Source organism: Leopardus geoffroyi, chromosome B1 (genome assembly GCF_018350155.1).
Source record: "Leopardus geoffroyi isolate Oge1 chromosome B1, O.geoffroyi_Oge1_pat1.0, whole genome shotgun sequence".
Lineage (NCBI taxonomy): Eukaryota > Metazoa > Chordata > Mammalia > Carnivora > Felidae > Leopardus > Leopardus geoffroyi.
This window is the reverse complement of record NC_059327.1, coordinates 15,370,641-15,395,207: the sequence shown is the minus strand read 5'-3', so window position 1 is coordinate 15,395,207 and position 24,567 is coordinate 15,370,641. Positions and strand designations below refer to the sequence as shown.

The window sequence follows — 24,567 nt, the reverse complement described above, 5'->3', positions numbered from 1 at the left end:
GTAGACCATAGAAGAAGTCTGGAAGGAACTCATCAAACTGGTAATAGGGACAAGTCTTTTTTTTTTTTTTCCTTAATATACTTCTGTACTAGTGCTCTTTTTGAAGTACATATATGATAAATTGGTTGGGAGGAGAGCTTGCAGGAGGAGTATGAAGGATACCAATTAAATCCTAAAAACAAACAAACAAACAAAAAATACAAGAAGAAGAAGAAAAAGAATCCACCAAAATCTCTCTGGCCGTCATTACCTATAAAGGTCTCCATGTTGGTTCTTCCGCTGGAATGTGTCCCGTTTTTCCATCTCACACTCTAGTCTCTGAGACCTAGTCCTTTGCCCCCTTCTTCATGAAGGCTTTCCTATCTACTTTCTTCAAATCTCGTGCTAGAAATGATCTCTCCTACTATGAACAGTCCTTTCTCTTAGTACCAAGAAGTTCTTATATCGTAGCGTGATTTCCCCAAGAGAGTGTTTCCTGACCATTGCACACGTGAAGACCCCCCTCTCTGAAATTCAAAAGAAAAAAATTGTAGGCTCTGACATCAGAGTAGTTGAGCTTTGATTTATCAGTTCCTAGAGAATGCTTGGTGTTTCTGTGGCTATCTGGACCCACAGTATCTCTGTGGCCCTGGAGGGCTGCGCAGCTCAGAGGTTGAAAGCTACTACCTCTTACCCCCCTACCCCCTTGGGAGAGAGAGAGAATCCCAAGCAGGCTGTGCACTGTCAGCGTAGATCACAGGGCTCGAACTCCCGAACTGTGAGACCATGACCTGAGCCAAAATCAAGAGTCAGACGCTCAACCGACTGAGCCACCCAGGCACCCCTAGAGAGCTACTTCCTCTTATGATAACTTCTGCAGCTAGTTAGGAGTTATTGTGGATAGGAGGTAAACTTTTGCACCAACCAAGGAAGACCACAAAGAGACGGGTACGCAGAGATACAAAATCTGTGCACCTACAAATGCAGCGAGTCAAAGCAGTCAAGACATGTCCCTGCACCTCCCTAAGTTTTGTAGCTGGTGATCGTTAACTGTTAGATGCTATGTGAGCGTCTAAAGTTCCTACCAGGTTACACTGCTGTTGACACAGAGATGTAACAGTGGCAATAATCTCAGAAGGAATATACGTGGCATTTTGGAAGCACAACTGAATGGTGTGTCATTTCCACGAGAGCTGACCCAAACGCAGTCTCCTGTGCTGTCGATGGCAGAGGTTTGAGACTTGTCACAGTGTGTGGTGGTGGCAGGCTTCCAGTCCTCCTGCCAGACCCCTGCTCAGACATCTGCTCCCCTGTTTCCTTTTCCCAGGGCCCCTCTTAGCCTTGCTTCTCTGAAGCCAGGAGTTGACCCCAGCTGAATGCTCCACCTTGGCAAATCCTGCACTTCCGTTCATTCAGCAAATACCGAGCAGCTGCTCCACAAGGGCCCTCTGCAGGGCACTGCGGGCGTGCACGCGAGGCCTTTTATTTTCAACATTTTCTTCTAACCGCTCGCGTGTCTGTGTCTTTTCACAGGGTAGCGATGGTGCCCGGAGATCCGTGCTACTGGATGGCGACGAGCCCTTGGTGTATTTCTATGATGATGTCACAACCATGTACGAGGGTTTCCAGCGGGGCTTACAGGTGTCAAGTAAGCATTTGTGGGACTTGTGTGATGAATGCTTGACGGTTCTCATTCGGCATGAGTGGTCTTTCTGGAGAAAGTCATCTTTGCTCCCGTCTTCCACCTGTTTCCACCTGTTCGGGTCTCCCTGTCTCCTCCTGTAACTTCTCCAGAGTGACCTCCAAAGCACAGCAGGCCCTCCAGCTTATCCCCTGGCAGAGCGGGTTCCGTGGTGGAATATGTTTTCATCATGTCCCGCATTTTGTGGAGGGTCACACATATGTTAGCTCATTGTGGGCTCTGACATATCCTGAGGTCAAAAGATCTGTTTAATTGGACCCAATCCAACGTTTTCAAACTTACGTGAGCACGAGACCCATATTTTGAGAAATAAACACTGACATCCCAAGGAAGCAGTGTTCCATGAGACACTTGGCAAGCGTTGGCCCGTGGGATTGCGCTTCATTAGCAACGGTGGCCTAAGAGACCCCGGGCACCTGCGTGCCTTTCCAGCCTCTCTGTCTTCCAGGCTCCATGTATACCTGCCTCACGTCACACTGAACTTCTCGCAAAACCAGAACCCCTCTCCTTTCTCATCACCCCATGCCTTTGTGCATTTGTCTTTTTCCTGATCATAAAGCTGCTGCTTTCCTACCTCAGCCCCGGGCGCTTGCTATATGCCTACTAATCCTGTAAACCTCGTATTGCTTTTTTTTTTTTACCTTTTCTATAAAACCTTCCTATTCCCTTGTTTTCATCTCCTACCTCCAGGTGGAGATGCCCACTTTCCCCAGCATCTGGTACCTGTTTCTGTGCCAGCCCCTCCAGGGAACAGAGGCATTTACTGCCCATCTGTCCCACTAGCCAGCGCTCCATGAACCAGGCAGCTGTCTCTTCTCTCGGCACCTGCACACCGTAGGTGCTCTATTAATGTGTCCTCAGAGATGGAGAGAATCCTCTCTATTTCCCCCCACCCCTCTTTTTGTTTCAGCCCCTTCATTTTGGCTTATTCCAGGTTACTCTCTAGAAATGGTCTTTGGGATCCACACATTTGTTATTTAAATCTTTCGGTTGTTAGCTTTTATTTTTCCTCCTGTTCCCTAGGCCATAGTCTCCTGACGGCCAGGGGCTGTGTGCTATTACTGTCTCTGTCCCCACGACATGTTGTATGTGGTATGTGCTCAGGAAGTGCCGTGGTTTTTACTTGATACTGGTAAAATTGGATTGCTCTGTTGTGTTTTTGCCCTGGTGTTCCTGTAGCAGATTCATTAAGCCCCACGATAAAGGGAGAGCATTTAATTTGTGAACTTCTTCAAAGTTAGGGGGAGGGGCAGGGTTTGTCTGTGATAGTAAATACCCATAAGGTACAGCAGCCTAACATAAGGCCACATCAAAATATTTGTATGTATTCTATATATATAATAAATATATGTGGGTATGTATATGCATGTTCATATGTGTGTGTAACCTTTACCACTACCACAGAGTCACATGTATAAATGTTTACATGATTTTCCACTATTAGTAGAGCATGAACTCATCTAGGTCGTGTGGTAACTTACATTCTACTTCTGACTCTCCTCTCATCTTAGGACAGTGACTTTTTTTTTTTTGGTCACCTTCTTCTACTTGGAAAATTAGGGTCTTACGTGAATGTTTCCGAGAAGTTGAAGAAAACGAAGTTCGGTCTTCTTAACCTGTACTAATTGAAGGAAACTAGTCTGCAGATCACTTTGCCTTCTTCCCCCCGCCCCAGAGGAGCTTTTTATTCTAAGCTTTAATTTTCTAGACTACCGTAAGATTAAGCCTTTACAGGAGAGCAAAATCCGGCCTCTAGATAAGGTAGTTAGGAGTCTGTTGAATGACAGGAGGAGCCAGCCAGCCTGGAGTTTTCAAACCTGGTCTTTTCAGACCGCATGCAGGAAGCCACTGCTAGGAGGGGCCCTCTGCCTGCCAGTCAGTGGATTCTTGTCCCCGGCTACACTGCATATAACCTGGGGAGCTTTTAAAAACCACTGAGGCCCAGGCCCCTTCCCTGTCCAATTACATCAAAAATTTTGTTAGTAGGGCCTGGGTATAGTATCTTTTTTTTAAGGTCCCAGTGTCCGGGAGCTGGAGTCTGCATATTTTTTTTGTAAAGGGCCAGAGAGTAACGATGGTTGGCTTTCAGGGCCATACAGTCTCTGCCATGACTGCTCAGCTGCAGTCTTAGATCATCCGTAAATGAACAAGCGAGGCCATGTTCCAGTAAAACTGTATTTACAACAACAGGTGGCAGGCTTGATTCGGCCCCTGCCTACAGATCGCCAGTCCCTGTCCTTAAAGAATAAAATCACGTTATTTCGCATGGCAAATGTCTGAAAACAGCCTCTGATGGACCTTGTGTTGGCCAGCGTGGCCTTTATTACAGTCCCCGTGAACTGAAGTGGGTCTGAGAATAAGGCCCTCTGTGCTCTTTCCGTTTGCATGAAGGCTGCTGTAGAGAGAGCCAGGACGTCAGTGTGGAGCAGAGAACTTGTCCAGCCTGGGTCCTCCCCGTGCTCACGACTGACCCGCACACGCAGCACCCGTCTCTAGCGGGGGGACTCCGTGTAATAGGTCCACGTATCAAGGCTGCCACGGGGGGCCGTGCTCCACTGTCCCTCCCTCTTCTTCCAGGCCCCCAGACCAAATCAGAACATCTGAACTGCCACTCGAGCCTGGAATGGGGAAGCCAGATATGCTATAGTCACAAGACAGAAATGCCGATACCCTGTTCAGAGGGGAGGTGACAAAACAGTCTGTAGTAGAAGCCGTGCAGGCACAGATGGTGGTAGGACCCGTGTTTCTAGTCGAGAAACATTCGGGGGGGTGGGGGGGGGGCGCCTGGGTGGCTCAGTTGATTAAGCGTCCGACTTTGGCTCTCACGGTTCGTGAGTGGAAGCCCCGCGTTGGGCTCTGTGCTGATAGAGCCTGGAGCCTGCCTTGGATTCTGTGTCTCTCTCTCTCTCTCTCTCTCTCTCTCTCTCTCTCTCTCTCTGCCTCTTCCTGGCTCGTGCTCTCTCTCTCTCTCTCTCCCGCTTTCTCAAAAATAAATAAACTTAAAAAAAAAAAACAACATTCTGGTATGTGATCAACCCTGATCATCATCTGAATATGGCAGCTTTTTGTGGGGGGCTGGGGGTGGAGTGGACATAGTTTTCCTTCAACAACTACAAACTGAGCATAAAGTTAGCTTGGGGTTAATCTGTAGAAAGAAACTTGCATAATTCCAAATATAAATGACTTGAATGATATTTATTTTTTTTTTTTTTAATTTTTTTTTTCAACGTTTATTTATTTTTGGGACAGAGAGAGACAGAGCATGAACGGGGGAGGGGCAGAGAGAGAGGGAGACACAGAATCGGAAACAGGCTCCAGGCTCTGAGCCGTCAGCCCAGAGCCCGACGCGGGGCTCGAACTCACGGACCGCGAGATCGTGACCTGGCTGAAGTCGGACGCTTAACCGACTGCGCCACCCAGGCGCCCCTTGAATGATATTTATTACTGTGCTAGCACTTAGTGTGAATAATTAATACCGGGTTTTCTTTCTTCCTGTTTATTCGTTACCTGGGTTAGAATCAGGACGCGTCCTGATATTTCTTTCTTTTCTTTTTTTTTCAATGTTCATTTTATTTTTGAGAGAGAGAGTGCACGTGAGTGGGGGGGGGTGTGGGGAGGGCAGAGAGAGAGTGGGAGAGAGAATCCCAAACAGGCTCTGCAATGTCAGTGCAGAGCCCAACGTAAGGACTCGATCCCACTAACTTAGAGATCATGACCTGAGCCCAAATCAAGAGTCAGACGCTTGACGCCACCCAGGTGCTCCCATCCTGATATTTCTTAACGTTTACTTTTATAAATACCCCCTTATTTTCTCTCATTTTGCATCTTTTCTTTGTTTTTGTTTCTCTGCAATTAAGACTTCGCCTGTGTAAATAAAGTCCAGGTCATCAGAATTTGGACATTGAAGAATCGTATTTTCCTTTTTACATTCTGAGTTAGAATGCTTTAAATTTAGAAATTTTGAGGAGTCTTCTGAACACCTACACCAGAATTTCTTTGCCATTCAGTTCCTGACTCCTTTCTAAACCGATAGGGTATTGAAGAAGAATTCACAAATTGAGTGTCTTTAAAAATTGTATTTACCTATATCCTCTCATTTTTTCCCTCTTCTCCCACTCCATTTAAGAAACAAAATAGAAACAAACAAACAAATGAGACCGAAACCTAGGGAGGACATATTTCCGACCTGAACTCATGATTTCTAATCTAGGGACAAAAATCTGTCTACCTGATCCTTTATAGAATGGAGTACAAATTAGAATATTTATGCATGTTAAGCCCATTTTTTGTTTTTTTTCTTTTTCCAGATAATGGCCCTTGTTTAGGCTCTCGGAAGCCAGACCAACCCTATGAATGGCTTTCATACAAAGAGGTGAGTTTTCTGGCTCTGTGTGTCCTCATGCAGGATGTGGTACTGACATAGGTCAGCTCTCAGAGACGCTGTGAGGGCTGGAGGGTCGCTACTGAGTCCCTGTGTTGCGCTAGCTCAGAGCTTCAGGGACAATGTGCAGCATGCAAAGGAAGAAGTCTTACACGGCAATTTGGGGAAAAACTGGTTAAGTAACTTAATTGGTGGTTCAGAAGCACTTTATTTTAGAACTTACGTTGGATGCATTATGGAGTTGAATTTAATTCTAAGATGACGTTCTAGAAGTGTGCTCAGAGTCCATTGGGAGAACAGAATTTCTCCTCTGCCTTGAGGGGTACTAGTGATATTTAGAAGCCCCAACATAGAGTAGCCCTCTCATGTGATAGACGAGGAAAATATACCCCAGGAAAGGAAGGGCCTCGCCTAACGTCACAAGCTGGTCAATGACAGAAACAGGAGCAGAAGCGAGGTCCATACCTTCTGGTACAGGGCTCTTTGGTGCATTGTATGAACCTGACCAACTTGGGACTGCTGTGACCTAGAACCCCAGGGCGGCCATAGCGGGCAGAACAGATATGCGGAAGTGACACCTGTGTTACTGTATAAACACAAAGGAGGCTGGGATCTGGGTGTATTTCTCTTTATTCCTGTGACTCTGCGGTCCTAGCTGATCCACAGCTACAGCTGTTTCAGTAGTTTCCACTGGCAGGGAGGGAGCGGAGCAGGAAGATGGTGCTTTTTATTTCGATCGTGATAGCAAGACATCTCGATGCCCCCGCCTCTCCCTGGGGAGGCAGGACCCCAAGGACGTATGGGAGCCACCGGAAACATCAGTTTCTACTGCCTTTTGTTTCCGGCACAGCTGTCCGGGAAATGGCTCCCTGCCGTAGAGGCAGATCATCCTGTGGCATTCATGAATCCACGTGAGCTTCCTCCTTGCACGTTTGGCAGCTGTGCTCTGGAGTGTATATGTGACAGGGGGGTCGTCACGAGGAGCCACAAAGCCAGCTCGGGAATAGTGCTCGCTGGCCCTCCCTAGACTGAACCCCACACCACTTTTCCTTCCCTTCCCTCATCTGAGGATCAGTGAGATGGCAGAAGGCTTGGCTTGGGTATCTCTTGACAGAGAGCCAAGAGGCAGAACAGCTTAGCGGACCTTTCTTGGGGAAGGAGGGATGACATGCGTGGCCCGGGGGACCAGAGGGATTTCACCGCTTTTCGCGTGCCTTTCCGGAGCCAAGGTAAAATAGCCGCCAAGGTCCCTTATTTTCGCAAGGGGTGTAGAAGCAGTCGTGCGCGTGTGCGTTGGACACGTAACGCTGCGTGGTGGTGTTCAGGCCTCCCAGAATCCACAGGTGTGTTGTGAATTACTTGTGTTAGATGCCGGCTGGAAGGCGGAAGACAGGTCCGTTGCAGATGGGACTTTTCAAGGCAGACTGAAAATCACGGCGGTTCCTGAAGGTGTTAATCCGTGTTTTGTACATTTCAGCCAGAGGCTGGTGACGATATAAAACAGGACATAACAGAAGCCAGCTTTGGATTTGTAGACTTAAGTCTTCTCGTCAGCCTGGTGACTCTGCCCTTTGCGGGGCTAGGAACCCTGTGAGGTTTTCTGAGGGAAAACGTGAGGGAGCCTCTTTCTAGAGATACAAATGCACACACGCTAGCCTAGTAAGCTCCGCAAACCAGGGTAGCATTTCACGGGTTCCCGTCCCTCATGTGCAAGCAGAGGTTGTGAGAAGGCTGGGGGATATGGAAACATCATTCTTGCTGTCACCTCACCTGTCAGCTCTCGTTCCCATAGGCAGAGCGAGGTGGCACTGTGTGCCAGGACAAATGGGGTTCTGGGCAGGAACAGGTGTGGCTTCATTCCCTACGGGCATGCGTGGGAATTCGGACTGCTCCCGAGAACTCAGCAACTGAGATGAAGAAAATAATTCCAAACTTTAAGATGAAAAAAAAAAATTTCTTTGTAGTTAATTTGGGGTGGGAATGGGGAGAGGTTGGGGGCAGGTTTATAATCCTACCTCATTTTTATGAATCTACCTATTTTTACTTAGTTTTAATAGTAGTATTTATTTACTTATTCATTTTACTTAAAATTGTTACAAGTTTTTTGAAGGTGTCCCCCAAACTTGCTGTTTCTGTATTTATAGCAAATGACAAGTTTGGGCTGCTTTGCTGCTCTTTATAAATGCAAGTAATTTCTATTATTCTACGTCCTCGTATTACTTTTATAATTTTATAAAACTAAAGTGTAAAATAGAAATGTGCCTGAGAAGCCCGGGCATCCAGTGACCTCTGACCTGCAGCTGTCAGAATCCGATTCCTCTGCTTTGCAGAAGGAACCCTATGACCAGTTCTCCTAATAGTGAGTTCTGGTGAAGCCAGCCTCGTGTTTTACAAAACTGTAGGGCTGACGGAACCCTGTTCGCTCCTGCTGCCCTTCGCCACTTGCTGGCCAAGATAGCAGACTCGGTCGGCTGTCACTCCAGTGAGCTTTGTTCCCTGAGTTGGGCCTGACGTGGTTCCTGATTTTTTTTCCTTCCCGTTTCAGGTTGCGGACATGTCAGAGTGTGTGGGCTCAGCGCTCATCCAGAAGGGCTTCAAGACTTCCCCGGATCAGTACATTGGCATCTTTTCTCAGAACAGACCTGAGGTATTGACCGTTAGATGCCAGTTGTGTGCGGTTTTGAGAGTCCTCACATGTAAGAGCCAACTGGAGTTCATACAGACCTTTGCTTGGGACCCGATTTTGTGCTCTGATCTCTACTGAGCATATGTCTCTATGTTATTCCTTAGAAAGTTACACACATGAAAACCCAGGCTCGGGCCTCCTTGGCCTTTAGGTGGAAAAAATCTATATATCACTTTTTGATTGTTGGTTTTGTTTTTTCAAAAACCAGGTCCCAAACAAAACTAACAAGGAAGTTACTAGAACAGATAACTAACAAAGAATCCTTCTAGCCTCTAGGCCTACCTCTGTGATTAGAAAAATAGCATCAATAAATTATAGAGAAACTTGGATACGTTTTTGGCAGTAGCGGACCCCCCTCTTTGCTTTCTGAAAGGTGGGAGCTTTCCCTGTGATCAGGTTACAAAATTTAAAATACCAGGGGCAGCGGGAAAAGTACCTCACCGCGAGTCAGCCTCGGTGTAGACGCACGGTCTGTCTGGCTGCCAAGGCCCCTGCGTGGTGCTTCTGTAAACCCTTGCATTAAGGTCAATTTAAATGAGAAGCTCTTTTGGAGCTGTTGTTCCAAATATGTATAATACATGTATTATAGCGTTGGTGAACAAATGGCGTAACTTGGCTTGGAAAAATTCAAGCACTAGGCTCGAAGGAATTGAATTGGTTCTTGTGTCTAAAAGACATGTTGGCTCAATCGCTGTGCTATCGACTATTTGATAAATTAGGCTGGTTTCCTAGAGTTTTATGTACTGGTAAGGGATACACAGCATTTTCCACAGTTGGACTACGACTAGGCTTATGGAATTTCGTTTCTTTCATTGTAAGTGAAACCCATTCAAGTGAACACATCCCAGATGTTTGCGTTAGTGGCATTTTATGCTGAATCTATCACTAGGACCTTACTTCATAGGGTAAGCTCCTTCCTACATTTATGAACTAGTTTAATAAATGTGTATGGAGCACCTACTATGTGCCAGGCATCGCGAGGCACCAAAGCACAACAGTGATTTGGATCCTTCTCTTAAGGTACCGTGTGAGGGAAGACCGGCCCGTAGGGTGTTGCTTTGTCTGTAGCGTGGCAAGTGTGGACACGGGGGAAAGGGTTATGGGGAGCTCAGCCAAGGAGGACTTCCTGGAAGTGGCCTCCTAGTGGAGTCTTGAAGGATATGAGAGCAGGGAAGCTAAGGGAGTGTCCGGAACAACATGTTTGCATCAAGCAGCGTGTCTGTGCTGGGGGTTGAGGGATTTCAATCTGGTAGAGCTTGGAGGGGCAGGGAAGACAGGACTACATGTGCCACATGGACCCTGCTGAGGAGCTTGGACCTGCCCTCCATGTTGGTAACTTGAAACTGATGCTAGGAAGGAAAAAGGAGCAAAACTTCCCCAGACCCAGTGAATGTAAGTGGGGTGTGCTGCCTTTCCACAGCAGCTGTGCCTTTATCTGTGCCGTGGCCGCGTGTTGGATTCTGCAGATTCGAGACCTGCAGCTGGAGATGAGGGGCACCAGCAAGGATTTTTAGCGAAAGGCTCATCTTGCCATGTTTGCCTTGTAGGCAGATCAGTTGCCACATGGCTGATGAGTTAGAGGCAAGGAGACCGGTCCCTGTACCACTTCCTCATCACTTTTCTGGGGAGATTTTGCCCAGAGCATCTTTCCTGTTAGACAGGGGTGTCCCTCCTTCCCCAGTTCCCAGGTCTCACCACACACAGCTGCACAGCTGATCTTCTCACACCCCAGGGCCGCCATTTCACCGAGAAGCCCTCAGTGGCCGCGCATTACCTGGGGATGGGGCCAGGCCCCTCCACAGACCACCTGCGACCCTGCCTGCCGGGGCACCCTTGAGTGCTCACTGCCCTCCCCCCTGCTTTTGTTCACGCAGTCCCCGCTCCTGGAGTCTCCTTGCCTTTCTCTCCATCTGTCCAAACCGTGCTGCCCTTGCAGAGGCCGAGCTCAGTCACGTGCCCCGTGGAGGTGGGTCACTTCCGGCTCCCTCGTGTCTGAGCCGGTCACTATCTCGTACGGTTAATTATCTTCTCACATATTTGCCTCGATTCTTCCGGCCAACTGCGCTGTCCTTCTAAGAAGAGGGCAGGCGTTTTGTTTGCATCGTGAATCCTCCATGGTGCCTGGCACATAGGAGTAGACACACAAATGGTGATTTTGCCCCATCCAGTGTTTCCACTTTGAATCTCTCTAGAGTGTTGTTCTCCTTGGAGTGGTTCCGTGATGACATCTCGTTTTCTTTCCCTGACCTTTACTGTTCATTTAGTGGGTGATCATTGAACAGGGATGCTTTGCTTACTCCATGGTGTCCGTTCCCCTCTATGATACGCTTGGAGCTGAAGCCATCACCTACATAGTCAACAAAGGTATGTCTGGGGTCTCCAGGGGGGCACTGGCCTAGTTATCAGTTAGATTTGATGACTTTACATTTGGTTATATTTGATTTGATAGGGATTTTATGTTTAAATACACATCTGTCTTTCTATTCAAAGACTGTAAGTCTTGAAAATAGCCTGGTGTCAGATATCATACAGTCAGGCTTTTAATATCTCGGAGCTCATTCTTCATTGTATCTCTTCATTCCCAGCCGAACTCTCTCTGGTTTTTGTCGACAAGCCAGAGAAGGCCAACACGCTATTAGAAGGTGTAGAAAATAAGTTAACGCCAGGCCTTAAAACCATAGTCGTCATGGACTCCTATGGCATCGATCTGTTAGAACGAGGCAAGAGGTGTGGCGTAGAAATCATCAGTCTGAAGGCAATGGAGGTGAGTCATCCTTCCCACTTCCCTGGTGGGCGCCCCTGAGGCCATTTCGGCTCACATGTGGTATCCAGTGCAATCATGCAATCCTAGCTCTGGTTGGGCATCGCAGCAACCCATGAAAGACATAAGGTGGAAATTGCTGCCTCATTACTGGAAGGAAGGGTTCTACATGCGTGTCTCAGTGTGAATCCATCACATTTGATAAAAAGTACTCTCGTAAAACAAGTTGCAGGTGCTCACACATTTATTCTAGAGCACTGACCAGCCATGCCAATAAATGGTAGAAATGTGAATTTCTTTTTTTCTTCTTTTTTTTTTTTTTTAATTTTTTTTTCAACGTTTATTTATTTTTGGGACAGAGAGAGACAGGGCATGAACGAGGGAGGGGCAGAGAGAGAGGGAGACACAGAATCGGAAACAGGCTCCAGGCTCTGAGCCATCAGCCCAGAGCCTGACGCAGGGCTCGAACTCACAGACCGCGAGATCGTGACCTGGCTGAAGTCGGACGCTTAACCGACTGCGCCACCCAGGCGCCCCTCTTTTTTTCTTCTTAATGTTTATTTATTTTTGGGAGAGAGAGAGAAAGAGAGAGTACAAGCGGAGGAGGGGCAGATAGAGGGGACAGAGGATTCAAAGCAGGCTCTGTGCTGACAGCAGTGAGCCCGATGTGGGGCTCAAACTCGTGAACTGCGAGATCCTGACCTGAGCCGAAGTTGGATGCTCAACCAACTGAGCCACCCAAGTGCTCCAGAAATGTGAATGTCTGATTCGGGTGGAGATTTAAGTTTGTATGTTCTTTTTAGCCTTTAATGCCATTTACTTACTGATTTGTTTCTAAAATGGAGCCAGCTATAGAAATCTGCCTCATTATTCTTTTTCCCAAGTTGCTTTTGTAGCGTCCTGGTAGATTTCCAGCATACATGTTTGATTTGGCTTATTTTTATATTAAATTTCTTGAGATTCACCTTAATCAGAACTTTAAGGGTAACCATTCTAGGAAAACGAATGTGGCATATATTTAAATTGGTTGTTTGACATCACATGTAAAAAGCTGATTCTCCCAGTTGGATTTGGATTAGAGTTTAATCCAGAGAAGCTAGTAAGAGGAGGATCTTGTCAGGTACATATCACAGGAATTGGTTGTTCTCCTTCTGAAAAAGTTATAAATATTTTCCTGGAACTGTTATAAATAGGGTTTGAGATTTTACTTATAGTTCTCCTTCTACAAGGAATTGGAGGCTATAAACAAGGATCTATATAATACCTTTCCGGAGGAACTTAGCGGTCATAGGGAAACTAATTTGTTCTAACAGAGCCTTCTGCCTCACATTTATACAGAGACGCACACAGTAGAATAGATGCTTAGTCCATAAGAATGGGTGTGCTGTACTGTTCAGTTGGGTTTTTAACTAGCTTTTTACCTAGCATTTCTGCACATTTGTTAATTTCACTTGTGATCGCAATAATGCCATTTACAATGTAATCTTTTTCCTCCATCTTTTCCCTAACCCCACCACACAAACGTGCACACACATGCACACACCCACAGGAATTTTTTGGTATTTTTTTATTTTTCTATGATGACATAATTTTAAGATGAAAAAATTTAGGTAAATGAAGATTGTAATGTAAAGTTAACATTAAAGATTTTATTTATAAAAGACATTGTTTTCCACTTACCTGTGTCATATGATTCATACTTGGGTTTTAAAAATTTGTAAGCAAAAGATTAAGTAATTTTTAAGAAGGGAATTTAACATTGGCCTTCCGGTTGATCATATGATCAAGTTTATGTTGATATGTGTTTTTATAGGATCAAAAAGAGAAATATTGGTATTTGGAGTTTTTGCTTTTTGGGGATATTTTATTATGAATATTTTCAGACATGCAAACAAGAACAGGTACAAAGTAGCAAGAATTGTACAGTAGACTGCCATATGCCCACCAAACATCTGCAGCTAATGTTTTAATATATTTGCTTTATCACATATTCATGCATTACTCTGTCCCTCTATTCATTCATTAACTTTTTTTTTTTTTTTTTTTTTAATTTTTTTTTTTTTCAACGTTTATTTATTTTTGGGACAGAGAGAGACAGAGCATGAACAGGGGAGGGGCAGAGAGAGAGGGAGACACAGAATCGGAAACAGGCTCCAGGCTCTGAGCCATCAGCCCAGAGCCCGACGCGGGGCTCGAACTCACGGACCGCGAGATCGTGACCTGGCTGAAGTCGGCCGCTTAACCGACTGCGCCACCCAGGCGCCCCTCATTAACTTTTTTTAATGCATTTTCATTAAGTTGCAGATTTTATTACCCCCAAATACTTCAGCATGTTATTCATTAACTAGAATTCAGTTTTCCTTCTGGGCGAGGTGTTTTGTTTTGTTTTGTTTTGTTTTGTTTTGTTTTGTTTTGTTTTGACATTTGGAGCCTGAAGATGGCAACTCATTTATTTTTATGGTTGCTGTACTGTTTTCTACATGATGTCATTATACAGGTTTGAGGCTGTGAACCTTCTTGGCATATAGGGCACTAATTTTGATCATGTGTGTTCCCAATAAAGTAAAAGCCAAACTGCATGTAGCTGTGGCTGTATTTTACTTAATATCAATTTTTGAAGAATTAGAGATCTCAAGAAGTTATGTAAGAATTTTGAACAGATGAGTGGAGATTTGGGTCTGATAAAGATTACTTTAAAAAAAAAAAGGAATTATTTTTGCTTTAGCTCTTAGTTGACTTCTATTTGGACTTCACTGTTCCTGTTTTTAATCAGCAGTCTATTATATACATAATTTAAAATGTAGTTAAGATTAAAAATGGTTTGGGGTGCCTGGGTGGCTCAGTCAGTTAGGCATCTGGCTCTTGATTTCAGCTCAGGTCATGATCTCACTGTTAATTGGATCAAGCCCTGCATTGGGCTCTGCACTGACAGTATAGAACCTGTTGGGATTCTTACTCTCTTTCCCTCCTTCTCTGCCCCTCCCCTGCTTGTGTGCTATCTCTCTTTCTCTCTCTCAAAATAAGTAAACTTTTTTTTTTAGTTTTTTATTTTTTTATTGTTTTTTAATTTTTATTTATTTTTTTAATTTACATCCAAGTTAGTTAGCATATAGTGCAACCATTATTTCAGGAGTAGATTCCTTAATGCCCCTTACCCATTTAGCCCATACCTCCTCCCACAACCCCTCCAGTAACCCTCTCCTTATTACTCAGCTATTTAAGTCTCCTTATGTTTGTGTCCTTAAGTCTCTTATGTTTGTGTCCGCCTCCCTGTTTTTATATTATTTTTGCTTCCCTTCCCTTATGTTCATCTGTTTTGTGTCTTAAAGCCCTCATATGAGTGAAGTCATAAGATATTTGTCTTTCTCTGACTTAACTAATTTCACTTAGCATAATACCCTCTAGTTCCATCCACGTAGTTGCAAAGGGCAAGATTTCATTCTTTTTGATTGCTGAGTAATACTCCATTGTGTGTGCATGCGTGCGTGCGTGTGTGTGTGTGTGTGTGTATATACACACACACACAAACACACACACACACACCACATCTTCTTTATCCATTCATCCATCGATGGACTTTTGAGCTCTTTCCATAACTTTAGCTATTATTGATAGTACTGCTATAAACATTGGGGTGCATGTGCCCCTTCAAAACAGCATACCCGTATCCCTTGGATAAATACCTAGTAGTGCAATTGCTGGGTCATAGGGTAGTTCTATTTTTAATTTTTTGAGGAACCTCCATACTGTTTTCCAAAGTGGCTGCACCAATTTGCATTCCCACCAGCAGTGCAAAAGAGGTCCTCTTTGTCCGCATCCTCACCAACATCTCTTGTTGCCTGAATTGTTAATGTTAGCCCTTCTGACAGGTGTGAGGGGGTATCTCATTGTGGTCTTGATTTGTATTTTCCTGATGATGAGTGATGTTAAGCATTTTTTCATGGGTTGGTTGGCCATGTGGATGTCTTCTTTGGAGAAGTGTCTATTCATGTTTTTTGCCCATTTCTTCACTGGATTATTTGTTTTTTGGGTGGTGAGTTTGATAAGTTCTCTATAGATTTTGGATACTAACCCTTTATCGGATATGTCGTTTGCAAATACCTTCTCCCATTCTGACCGTTACCTTTTAGTTTTGCTGATTGTTTCCTTCGCTATGCAGAAGCTTTTTATTTTAACAAGGTCCCAATAGTTCATGTTTGCTTTTGTTTCCCTTCCCTTGTCCGGAGACATGTTGAATAAGAAGCTGCTGTGGCCAGGGTCAAAGAGGTTTTTGCCTGCTTTCTCCTCTAGTATTTTGATGACTTCCTGTCTTACATTTAGGTCTTTCATCCATTTTGACTTTATTTTCGTATATAGAGTAAGAAAGTGGTCCAGGTTCATTTTTCTGCATGTTACTGTCCAGTTTTCCCAGCACCACTTGCTGAAGAGACTGTCTTTATTCCATTGGACATTCTTTCCTGCTTCGTCAAAGTTTAATTGGCCATATGTTTGTGGGCCCATTTCTGGGTTCTCTATTCTGTCCCATTGATCTGAGTGTCTGTTCTTGTGCCAGTACCATACTGTCTTGATGATTACAGCTTTGTAGTACAGCTTAAAGTCCGAAATGAATAAACTTTTTTTAAAAAATGGTTTGAAAGTGTATGCTGGGCAGAAACTCACTGAGCCCTGAGCACACTGATCGAATTTCCATGTAATTCTAATATGCTCACTCCATATGCTCATTCAAGCTATTCTGTTTTAATAGGAAAGGAATATAAATAGTTCATTAAAGAAATTAATAGCTAATTGAAGTGGCCACCAAGATACCTCCATGCAGTGAACTGAACAACATCACAATGGACCCCAGGTAGTGACTGGGAACCAGCTGCTGGGAGATGCATCCTCGGAAATGAACCTGCAGCTCTTCGTGTTCATCCAGCAGTGCTCTTCCGTCTTCTATCATGGACACTTTTATTTTTTTTTAAGTTTGTTTATTTATTTTGAGAGAGAGAGAGAGAGAGAGAGAGAGAGAGAGAGAGAGAGAGAGAATGAATGGGAGAGGGGCAGAGAGAGAGGGAGAGAGAATCCCAAGCAGGCTCTGCACTAACAGTGCAGAGCCCAACACAGGGCTTGAACCCGCGAACCGTGAGATCGTGACCTGAGCCGAAACCAAGAGTCAGAGGCTCAACCAGCTGAGCCACCCAGGTGCCCCATGTCAAGGACTGTTTTATAATCTGAGGTTCCCAAATCTTTTATCCACTCCATGTGGGGAGTATAGATATTTGAGCCTGTAGCATTTCATCCTGCAGGGACTGCCGGTGATCCAGTCATCCAGAGCTGGGTGACCACACGTCGTTGCTGTGCTCTGGTCTCAGGAGGGCGCAGAGCATCTGCAGTTCTTTGGTTATGACTGTGGTTTGCTTTTGGTCAAGAGCCAGCCATAAAAGGGTGTGGGAGTGCGGACAAGAAATCCATCATAAAAAACCTCTGATTCCTGTCTTTTGGATAAATCCTGTTTCAAGGGCTAGTCCTGACACCATTTATTTGGTTTTATATGAGAGAAGACAACTGGAAAATGGCTCCTTTTTTAAAAAATTTATTAATGTTTATTTATTTTTGAGAGAGTGAGAGAGAGAACATGCATGGTGGGGAAGGGGCAGAGAGAGAGGGAGGCACAGAATCCGAAGCAGGCTCCAGGCTCTGAACTGTCAGCACAGAGCCCGACGCGGGGCTCGAACTCAAGAACCGTGAGATCATGACCTGAGTGGAAGTCAGATGCTTGAGCAACTGAGCCACTAAGATGCCCCTGGAAAATGGCTTGTTAGAGCAATGCATAAATAAGTCACTTCAGGTTAATTAAAGTGGTCAGTTTCTTTCATTTGAAACGGACACTGTCTTTGAGCCAGCTCTGAGTGAATCCCACAGTAGAGTCAAGTTGAAGTGACTTTATCGATGTCGCCTTATTCTTTACATTTTGAAAATGTTTCCATTTAAGATTTTTTTTTTTTTCTCTCTTCTCCTTAAGGACCTGGGAAGAGCCAACAGACAGAGACCTAAGGTGAGTACACGATGTCAGCCCTGCTAAGCCCTGCTGATAACTAGTCTCCAAGGCTGGTAGAAACCTTGGGGATCAATGTATGGCTTATAGTTTTCTTTCTGTTCTGACTTACACCACCTTTGGGTTTGTTTGTTTGTTTGTTTGTTTGTTTGTGTGTTTGTTTTTAATGTGCTCTAGCCGCCAGCACCTGAAGATCTTGCAGTGATTTGCTTCACCAGTGGAACTACAGGTAAGGTTTGAAATGCAGTTGCTTCTTTTTTTTTTAATATGAAATTTATTGTCAAATTGGTTTCCATACAACACCCAGTGCTCATCCCAAAAGGTGCCCTCCTCAATGCCCATCACCCACCCTCGCCTCCCTCCCACCCCCCATCAACCCTCAGTTCTCAGTTTTTAGGAGTCTCTTATGTTTTGGCTCCCTCCCTCTCTAACCTTTTTTTTTTTTCCTTCCCCTCCCCCATGGTCTTCTGTTAAGTTTCTCAGGATCCACATAAAAGTGAAAACATATGGTATCTTTCTCTGTATGACTTATTTCACTTAGCATAATACCCTCCAGTTCCATCCACGTTGCTACAAAAGGCCAAATTTCATTCTTTCTCGTTGCCAAGTAGTATTCTATTGTGTATATAAACCACAATTTCTTTATCCATTCATCAGTTGATGGACATTTAGGCTCTTTCCATAATTTGGCTCTTGTTGAAAGTGCTGCTATAAACATTGGGGTACAAGTGCCCCTATGCATCAGCACTCCTGAATGGCTAAAATGAACAAATCAGGAGACTGTAGATGCTGGCGAGGATGTGGAGAAACGGGAACCCTCTTGCACTGTTGGTGGGAATGCAAACTGGTGCAGCCCCTCTGGAAAACAGTGTGGAGGTTCTTCAAAAAATTAAAAATAGACCTACCCTATGACCCAGCAGTAGCACTGCTAGGAATTTACCCAATGAAATGCAGTTGCTTCTAAGTGGTATCTGGAGGTGTGTATTCCCTGCCCCCTTTCTTGGGTGACCGACAGGTGATGTAGTTGAACACAGATGGACTAAAAGCAGAGGAGACAGAAGTGTTGCGAGTGCAGTGTCCTTGTGGCCCTGTCAGACATTCCCAGAATCTGAGTGTGCCGTGTATTTCCTCAGACATTTATTGAAGGCGACAGTGGATCCACCCGTTTCTTGGGATAAACCAACATTTTATTTCCAGAAATAAAATTCCTGTGTTTTCTCCTCTTCCCGCTACACACGCCCTCTAAAACTCACCCATGTTAATAAAGGTTGTTTAAGACAATCTTTTCATGTAAAGGATTGCAGATTGTTTAGGGATTTAATGTCATTCAGCATCTGGCTTTCACAGTTGCACCGAACACTAGAGGCATTTGAGGCCCCAATTATACAGGGTTCTGGGCTTCCTTAATTCCTGTCATTTGGGGATGGCGTTTCTTTAACTTGGTTTCTGCTCATGTGTGTTCCTCAGGCTACCCCAAAGGAGCCCTGATCACTCATCAAAATATAGTGAGTGATTGTTCAGCTTTTGTGAAAATAACAGAGGTAAGTGTTTGGGATATTGCCATCTTTCTTCACGCTCAGTGGTTGGCACTAGGCCTCAAGAATGAAAGTGTTTTATGGCAGAACCGCCATGTTTGGTCCCTGCTGTGTTTGGAGCACTGTTTGACGTGGGGATGAGGTCTGAGCTCTAATATGGTCTAAGATCACCTTCTCTCAGATAGTTTTCATTGTGGACCTAATCTCCAGCTCCTGCTTGTGACCATTAAGCTGAATTGACGGACAAGTTATTATAACTTTTATGTAGTAACACTTCATGTGGGTACTGCCCTATATAAATGTTTCCAGGAGAGGACCAAGAAGAAATGACTCTCTAGTGCTCCCATCCTGGGGTGGGGAAAATAATTTCTTTAAGCGGACAGTGAAACGTTAAATGCTGCGGAAGGTTTTTGAATTACTGTTATTTATTACAGTTGATCTGACTTCTATTTTATGAGAAGATTAAAACCTTGACCTTCAGTTGGTGTCCTATTAAAGTTTGCCCTCCAAGTGTCCTAGTCTGCGGGGCCGCCATAGCAAAATAGCACAGGCTGAGTGACTTAAATGACAGACATTTATTTTCTCACAGTTCTAGAGGCTGGAAATCCATGATCAAGGTGTCAGTAAATTTGGTTTCTGGTGAGGGCTCTCTTCTGACCTCCTCGCTGTGTCCTCACATGGCCTTTCCTCTTTGTGCACACAGAGAATGATAGAAAGGTTTCTGGTGTTTCTTCCTCTGCTTCCAAGGGCACCAGCCCTATTAGATCAGCCCCCCAGTTTATGGTCTCATTTAACCTGAATTACCTCCCCAGGGGCTCTATCTCCAAATACAGTCACACTGGGGGTTAGGGCTTTAACATAAATTTGGGGAGGGGGACACAATTCAGTCTGTAGCACCAAGGGTGCTATACCAAGGGTATATTTCAAACTTGCCTTTTAAAAAAAAGTACTTATCAAGCAATATCATGCCTTTCCCTCATGCTCTTGGCACATTTTACATACTTTGCTTTTGCGGTCTCTGGGAGGGTTGCGTAGGTCCTAATTTTTGTGCTGGGAGCCTGTGCTGAATGGTTTTGGGGAATGTGCATCTTTGGTGGCTGGAGAAGGTCTGTCTCTTACCTACACTCACACTTTCTTAGTCCCCAGTTCCTTTTTCGACATACAACTGTATAAACAGAATTCAATATTTAGTGCCTCATCCACCTGGAATTTTAATTTCCTAATTAGCCTTCAAAGAAAACTTAAAATAATGTTAGTGCCTCATGGAGGCGAATGGCTACAAACTTTGTTTAAAATTAATTATACTATCGGGGGCACTCACAACTTTGTAAAACTTCTAATCTTAGTAACATACATTTGGGGGGGGCGGGGCAGGTACCAAATCAGAAAATTGAAAAGTATAGAAATTACCGAGTCTGACTCCTCATTATGTAGCAGTTTCCTACCAAGATGTACTATTTGGGACGCAGATCACGCTTGAATAAAATTAAGCTAAGATTATGGCATGTTCAGCCTCCATCACCTGCTTCTGGAGCTGCTGAGTTTGCTGGTGCTTTCATCTGTCACCACATTATCGTGAGGGACGGGCCAGCTTCAAGGAGGGGACGGGCACAGCCCAGAAATGGTTGCATAGACACCCGACAAGGCCTCCGTTTCTTAACTGGTGTGGCAACAGCTGCTGTAAGGCAGCCCCTGCTTTGGCCAGAATTTTGTACGTAAATAACATGAACATTCTTAGCCTTGAAATGGAAACCAGATGCCTTGCTCAATCCAGCTGCAACCTGTATCACAATCAGCATTTTATTGCAGATGGTGCCAGATCAGAGCTTGCACCAAACAAATCAAGATTATTTTTCATGGGGTGAAGTAGGCCATTCAGGTGCAGACGTTGATCAAACTAAAATACTCAACATGCATTTATACTATAAAAGAGCTTGGAAATTCAATTTCTCTTCTCTCGTCCTTTCCCTTTTCAACACAAGACACTATCTTATGTTGTAATAGATCTTCTGTTTCCACAACATAATATGTTACCTTGTGTTGGAACGGACCTTTTACTTCTTAAGGTGAAATTGAGCTTACTGGGCTGTGGGGTACTGTATCTTGGAAACACTAAATAATTAAAGCACATGATTCCTTAATATCCCAATCTGGACAAAATCTGCCTTATTTTGATTAACGTCGTCATGAGTGGGTTTACTTCATCAGGAGTGAGCTCTACTCTAACTGTGTAATTAAAGTGTTGATTTTCATTTAATCCTTTGGAGAGAAACAATTTCAGAATGTAAGCAAAAGCTGTTTCTCCTTGGTATTGAGGTATTATGTGCTCTGAAATTCAAATGGGGAATTGCTGGGAATCTTAATGCGTTTCTGCTTGCTGCTATCTGTTTGCAGAATACAGTTGATCCTTCCCCAGATGATACTTTGATCTCATTCTTGCCTCTCGCCCATATGTTTGAAAGAGTTGTAGAGGTAGGCCCCTTGTTTTACTTTTCTTGCTTGCTTGCTTGTTTTTGTTGTGCTAAGTTGTCATGTTTTACAGAAGGTACTTGCCTTGAATGCCAGTGACACACACATTTCGTTTTTGCCACTCGCACACATGTATGAGCAGCTTCTGCTGGTAAGTCTTATGTGTAGACTGTCATCCCCACAGTTAATTCTTTGCTCAGCCCCGTTTTAGAAATGGTGCTGATTATTTTAAGGAGTATAAATTTGGGGGTGGGGGTCCGGATACTTGAACTTGATTTTTTTTTTAAGTTTATTGATTTTTGAGAGAGAGAGAGAGAGAGAAAGAGAACAATCAGGGGAGGGGCAGAGAGAGACAGGGAGACACAGAATCCGAAGCAGTCTCCAGGCTCCAGCTGTCAGCACAGAGCCTGACGCAGGACTCGAACTCATGAACCGTGGGATCATGACTTGAGCCAAAGTTGGACACTTAACTGACTGAGCTACCCTGGCACCCCGATATCCGAACTTTATTAATCATTCATTTTAAAATTAGAAGCTCAGACTTTCAAAGGATATGCACGTGGGCATGATTCCAGAAATGTAACTTTAAAAGTAGACTTTTTATGAACACCATCCTACAAAGCCTTGAGAGGCTTCTGCCTCTGTAAGAAGTCTCTATTTTTGATGGTGCTTGTTAATAGCGCACAAGTCGGCTTAAGACACACTTTTTTTCACCAGTATTCTCAGTGCCCTTGGGAAAGCAGGGTGATGTACAGCTGACCTTTGCCCGGGCTCCCTGTGCACAACTGTGTGACTAGTTTAAAAACTGACCGAGAACCATCTCTTTTCCTTCTTGGACAATTTTGGATCGTATGCTTCTAGGAAAAAAAAACAATGGGTGCCATCCATTCATTTAACAAATATTTACTGAGCAGCAGCTGTGTGCCGGGCACCGTGCGAGGTGTCTGTGACAAAGAGGTGACTAATCCAGAGCTAGCGGCCCTCTGATTGGCTGCTGCCCTCAAGGGCATTCTTAGCCCTAAAGGATCAAGGGTCACGAGATCCTGTCTTCCATCTGTTACCTCTGCTACTGCACACCTCAGGAGATCTTGTGAGTTTCCAGAGTGATCTCAAGCAAGCTGATAATGGACCATGTATAACTAATGGCAGTTTTGGAAGGATGCCTGGGAGGTCGGGGCACACCTGAACAAAAGCCCCCTGCGCTTGAAAATTTCAACCGTGAACTGTGGTGTCCCTTTCCAGTGGTTTCTGCTTTCGGGCCTGAGACCATTTGTACTTCCATGACATCATCTTTTGAATCTCTCTTTCTTCTTAAAATTTAAAATAGGCTGACTGTTTGTCAAGCACGTATGGCTTGCCAGTGCCATTTGCATCAGACAGGAACACATCCACACAATGGATCCTACAGCAGGCCACTCTGGTGTTTGATGGCCCGGGATCTCAATGGCAACATATCCAGTGGCTTTTCAGAAATTTTTACTTAGATTCAGATTTTCAAAATGGGACTTTAATAAGCTTGGCAAGTAGCCAAGTTTGCAACGTAGCTAGGTTTTTGTTTTGAGAATAAATTAGGCCTAGAGTTTCTAGAAGAGTAAAATACTTGGATCACATGACATTCACCACCCATTTGTCATAAACCTAAAACAGCGCAAGCTCCATCATCGTCCCTAAAAACACCACCGCCTGGTTCTTAACCAGCTCCTTCCGCATTTCCGTGTTGTGCAATGACTGGGGAATGTAAGAACACTTTTTGAAAAGATACCTACGTGTAGAAACTTCAGGCTTTCTGGAAACTGGTCCAAAATGCTCAAGCTGGAGCCCTGGGTATCTGGGTGTATGTTGTGTAGCGCCTGTTGCGATGCTGATGTTATTTTCGTTTCCTGCCCTAGTGTGTAATGCTGTGTCATGGAGCTAAAATCGGATTTTTCCAAGGAGATATCAGGCTGCTTATGGACGACCTCAAGGCACTTCAACCCACGATCTTCCCTGTGGTCCCCAGACTGCTGAACCGGATGTTTGACCGAGTAAGTTCTGAGCAGCAGAGAGGGGGACCTCGAGTCCGAGACTTGGATTTGAATCGGGCTCAGCCGGGTACCTTCTGTTCCCATGGTCTCAGGAAAGCGCAGTTTACCCATCGGTAACACCAGAAATCATCTACCTCACAGAGCTGTTGGTAAGGACTCTGAGAAAAAAACAGACCAACAGACTTTGTTAACTGAAAGGCCCAACACAGGTGTAAGTGGGAGGTCATCCTATTTGTACAGTAAACTCTTTTGAGCCTCTGTTCTCTCATCTGCACGATGGACTGTTCCCTCCGCCCCATGCTGTGTAGCTCATAAAATTGCTAATCGCATCACATGAGAACAATAACTATGAAACGACTCTATAAATTGTAATGTCCACGCACACATAACATGACTTACTTAGCCGCATAGAAAGAAACGACTGAGCCAAGCCAGGGATGGAGAGAATGCCAGCCTCTCCGTAGGGCGTCACTGTGGCACGGACCACCCATCCTGGGCCAGACCAGCTTGTGGCATGAGCATTCTTCAAGATGAATTTGGACCGGGCAGTTTTCATTGCTCTTTATTGGAAAGCAGGGCTTCTGTTATCTATGAGAACCTTCTCGGTTTTTTTAATGGTTCTTTCAGGAAACTTTTTAAAATAGCTTGATTGAGATATAATTTACCTTCCGTATTAGTCACCCATTTAAGTGTAAAATTCAAAGGTTTTTAGGACATTCACAGAGCTCTGCACCCATCACCAGAACCCATTTTTACTACCTTGAAAGGAAACGCTGTACCTGACCTATAGCTATCCCCTACTGCCTTCTACCCCCAGGCAAAATGAATCTACTGTTTGCATGTATAGATTTCCCTGTTCTGGACTTTCATATGAATGGAATCATGACATATCTGTTCTTTTGTGTCTGGCTTCTTCCACTTAGCGTATTTTCAAGGTTCATCCATGTTGTAACATGGGTCCGTACTTCATCCCTTTAAATGGGCAAGTAAGAT

General features: G+C 44.5%; 1 protein-coding gene and 1 long non-coding RNA gene across 8 annotated transcripts in view; one reads left to right on the top strand and one right to left on the bottom strand.

The window, feature by feature from the left end:
• The window catches only part of ACSL1 (acyl-CoA synthetase long chain family member 1), a 72,647-nt gene that overhangs the window by 34,282 nt on the left and 13,798 nt on the right, over positions 1–24,567 (top strand). For 5 of the 6 annotated variants that reach the window (XM_045453191.1, XM_045453180.1, XM_045453214.1 and 2 more), the window contains exons 3-12: positions 1,513–1,627; positions 5,989–6,053; positions 8,608–8,709; positions 11,013–11,112; positions 11,334–11,512; positions 17,514–17,546; positions 17,724–17,775; positions 19,014–19,087; positions 21,476–21,553; positions 23,440–23,574. In XM_045453191.1, coding sequence (XP_045309147.1) covers positions 1,513–1,627; positions 5,989–6,053; positions 8,608–8,709; positions 11,013–11,112; positions 11,334–11,512; positions 17,514–17,546; positions 17,724–17,775; positions 19,014–19,087; positions 21,476–21,553; positions 23,440–23,574 — 933 coding nt within the window. Of the gene's footprint in view, positions 1–1,512; positions 1,628–5,988; positions 6,054–8,607; positions 8,710–11,012; positions 11,113–11,333; positions 11,513–17,513; positions 17,547–17,723; positions 17,776–19,013; positions 19,088–21,475; positions 21,554–21,623; positions 21,702–23,439; positions 23,575–24,567 lie in introns of all 6 variants that reach the window. The other variant, XM_045453188.1, reaches the window with a different exon arrangement.
• Positions 14,461–24,567, bottom strand: part of LOC123585270 — a 33,569-nt gene continuing 23,462 nt past the window's right edge. For both annotated transcript variants that reach the window (XR_006706028.1, XR_006706025.1), the window contains 3 exons: positions 23,525–23,536; positions 20,201–20,205; positions 14,461–14,474 (listed from right to left, as the gene is read on the bottom strand). This is a non-coding gene — a long non-coding RNA (uncharacterized LOC123585270). The remainder of the gene's footprint in view (positions 14,475–20,200; positions 20,206–23,524; positions 23,537–24,567) is intronic.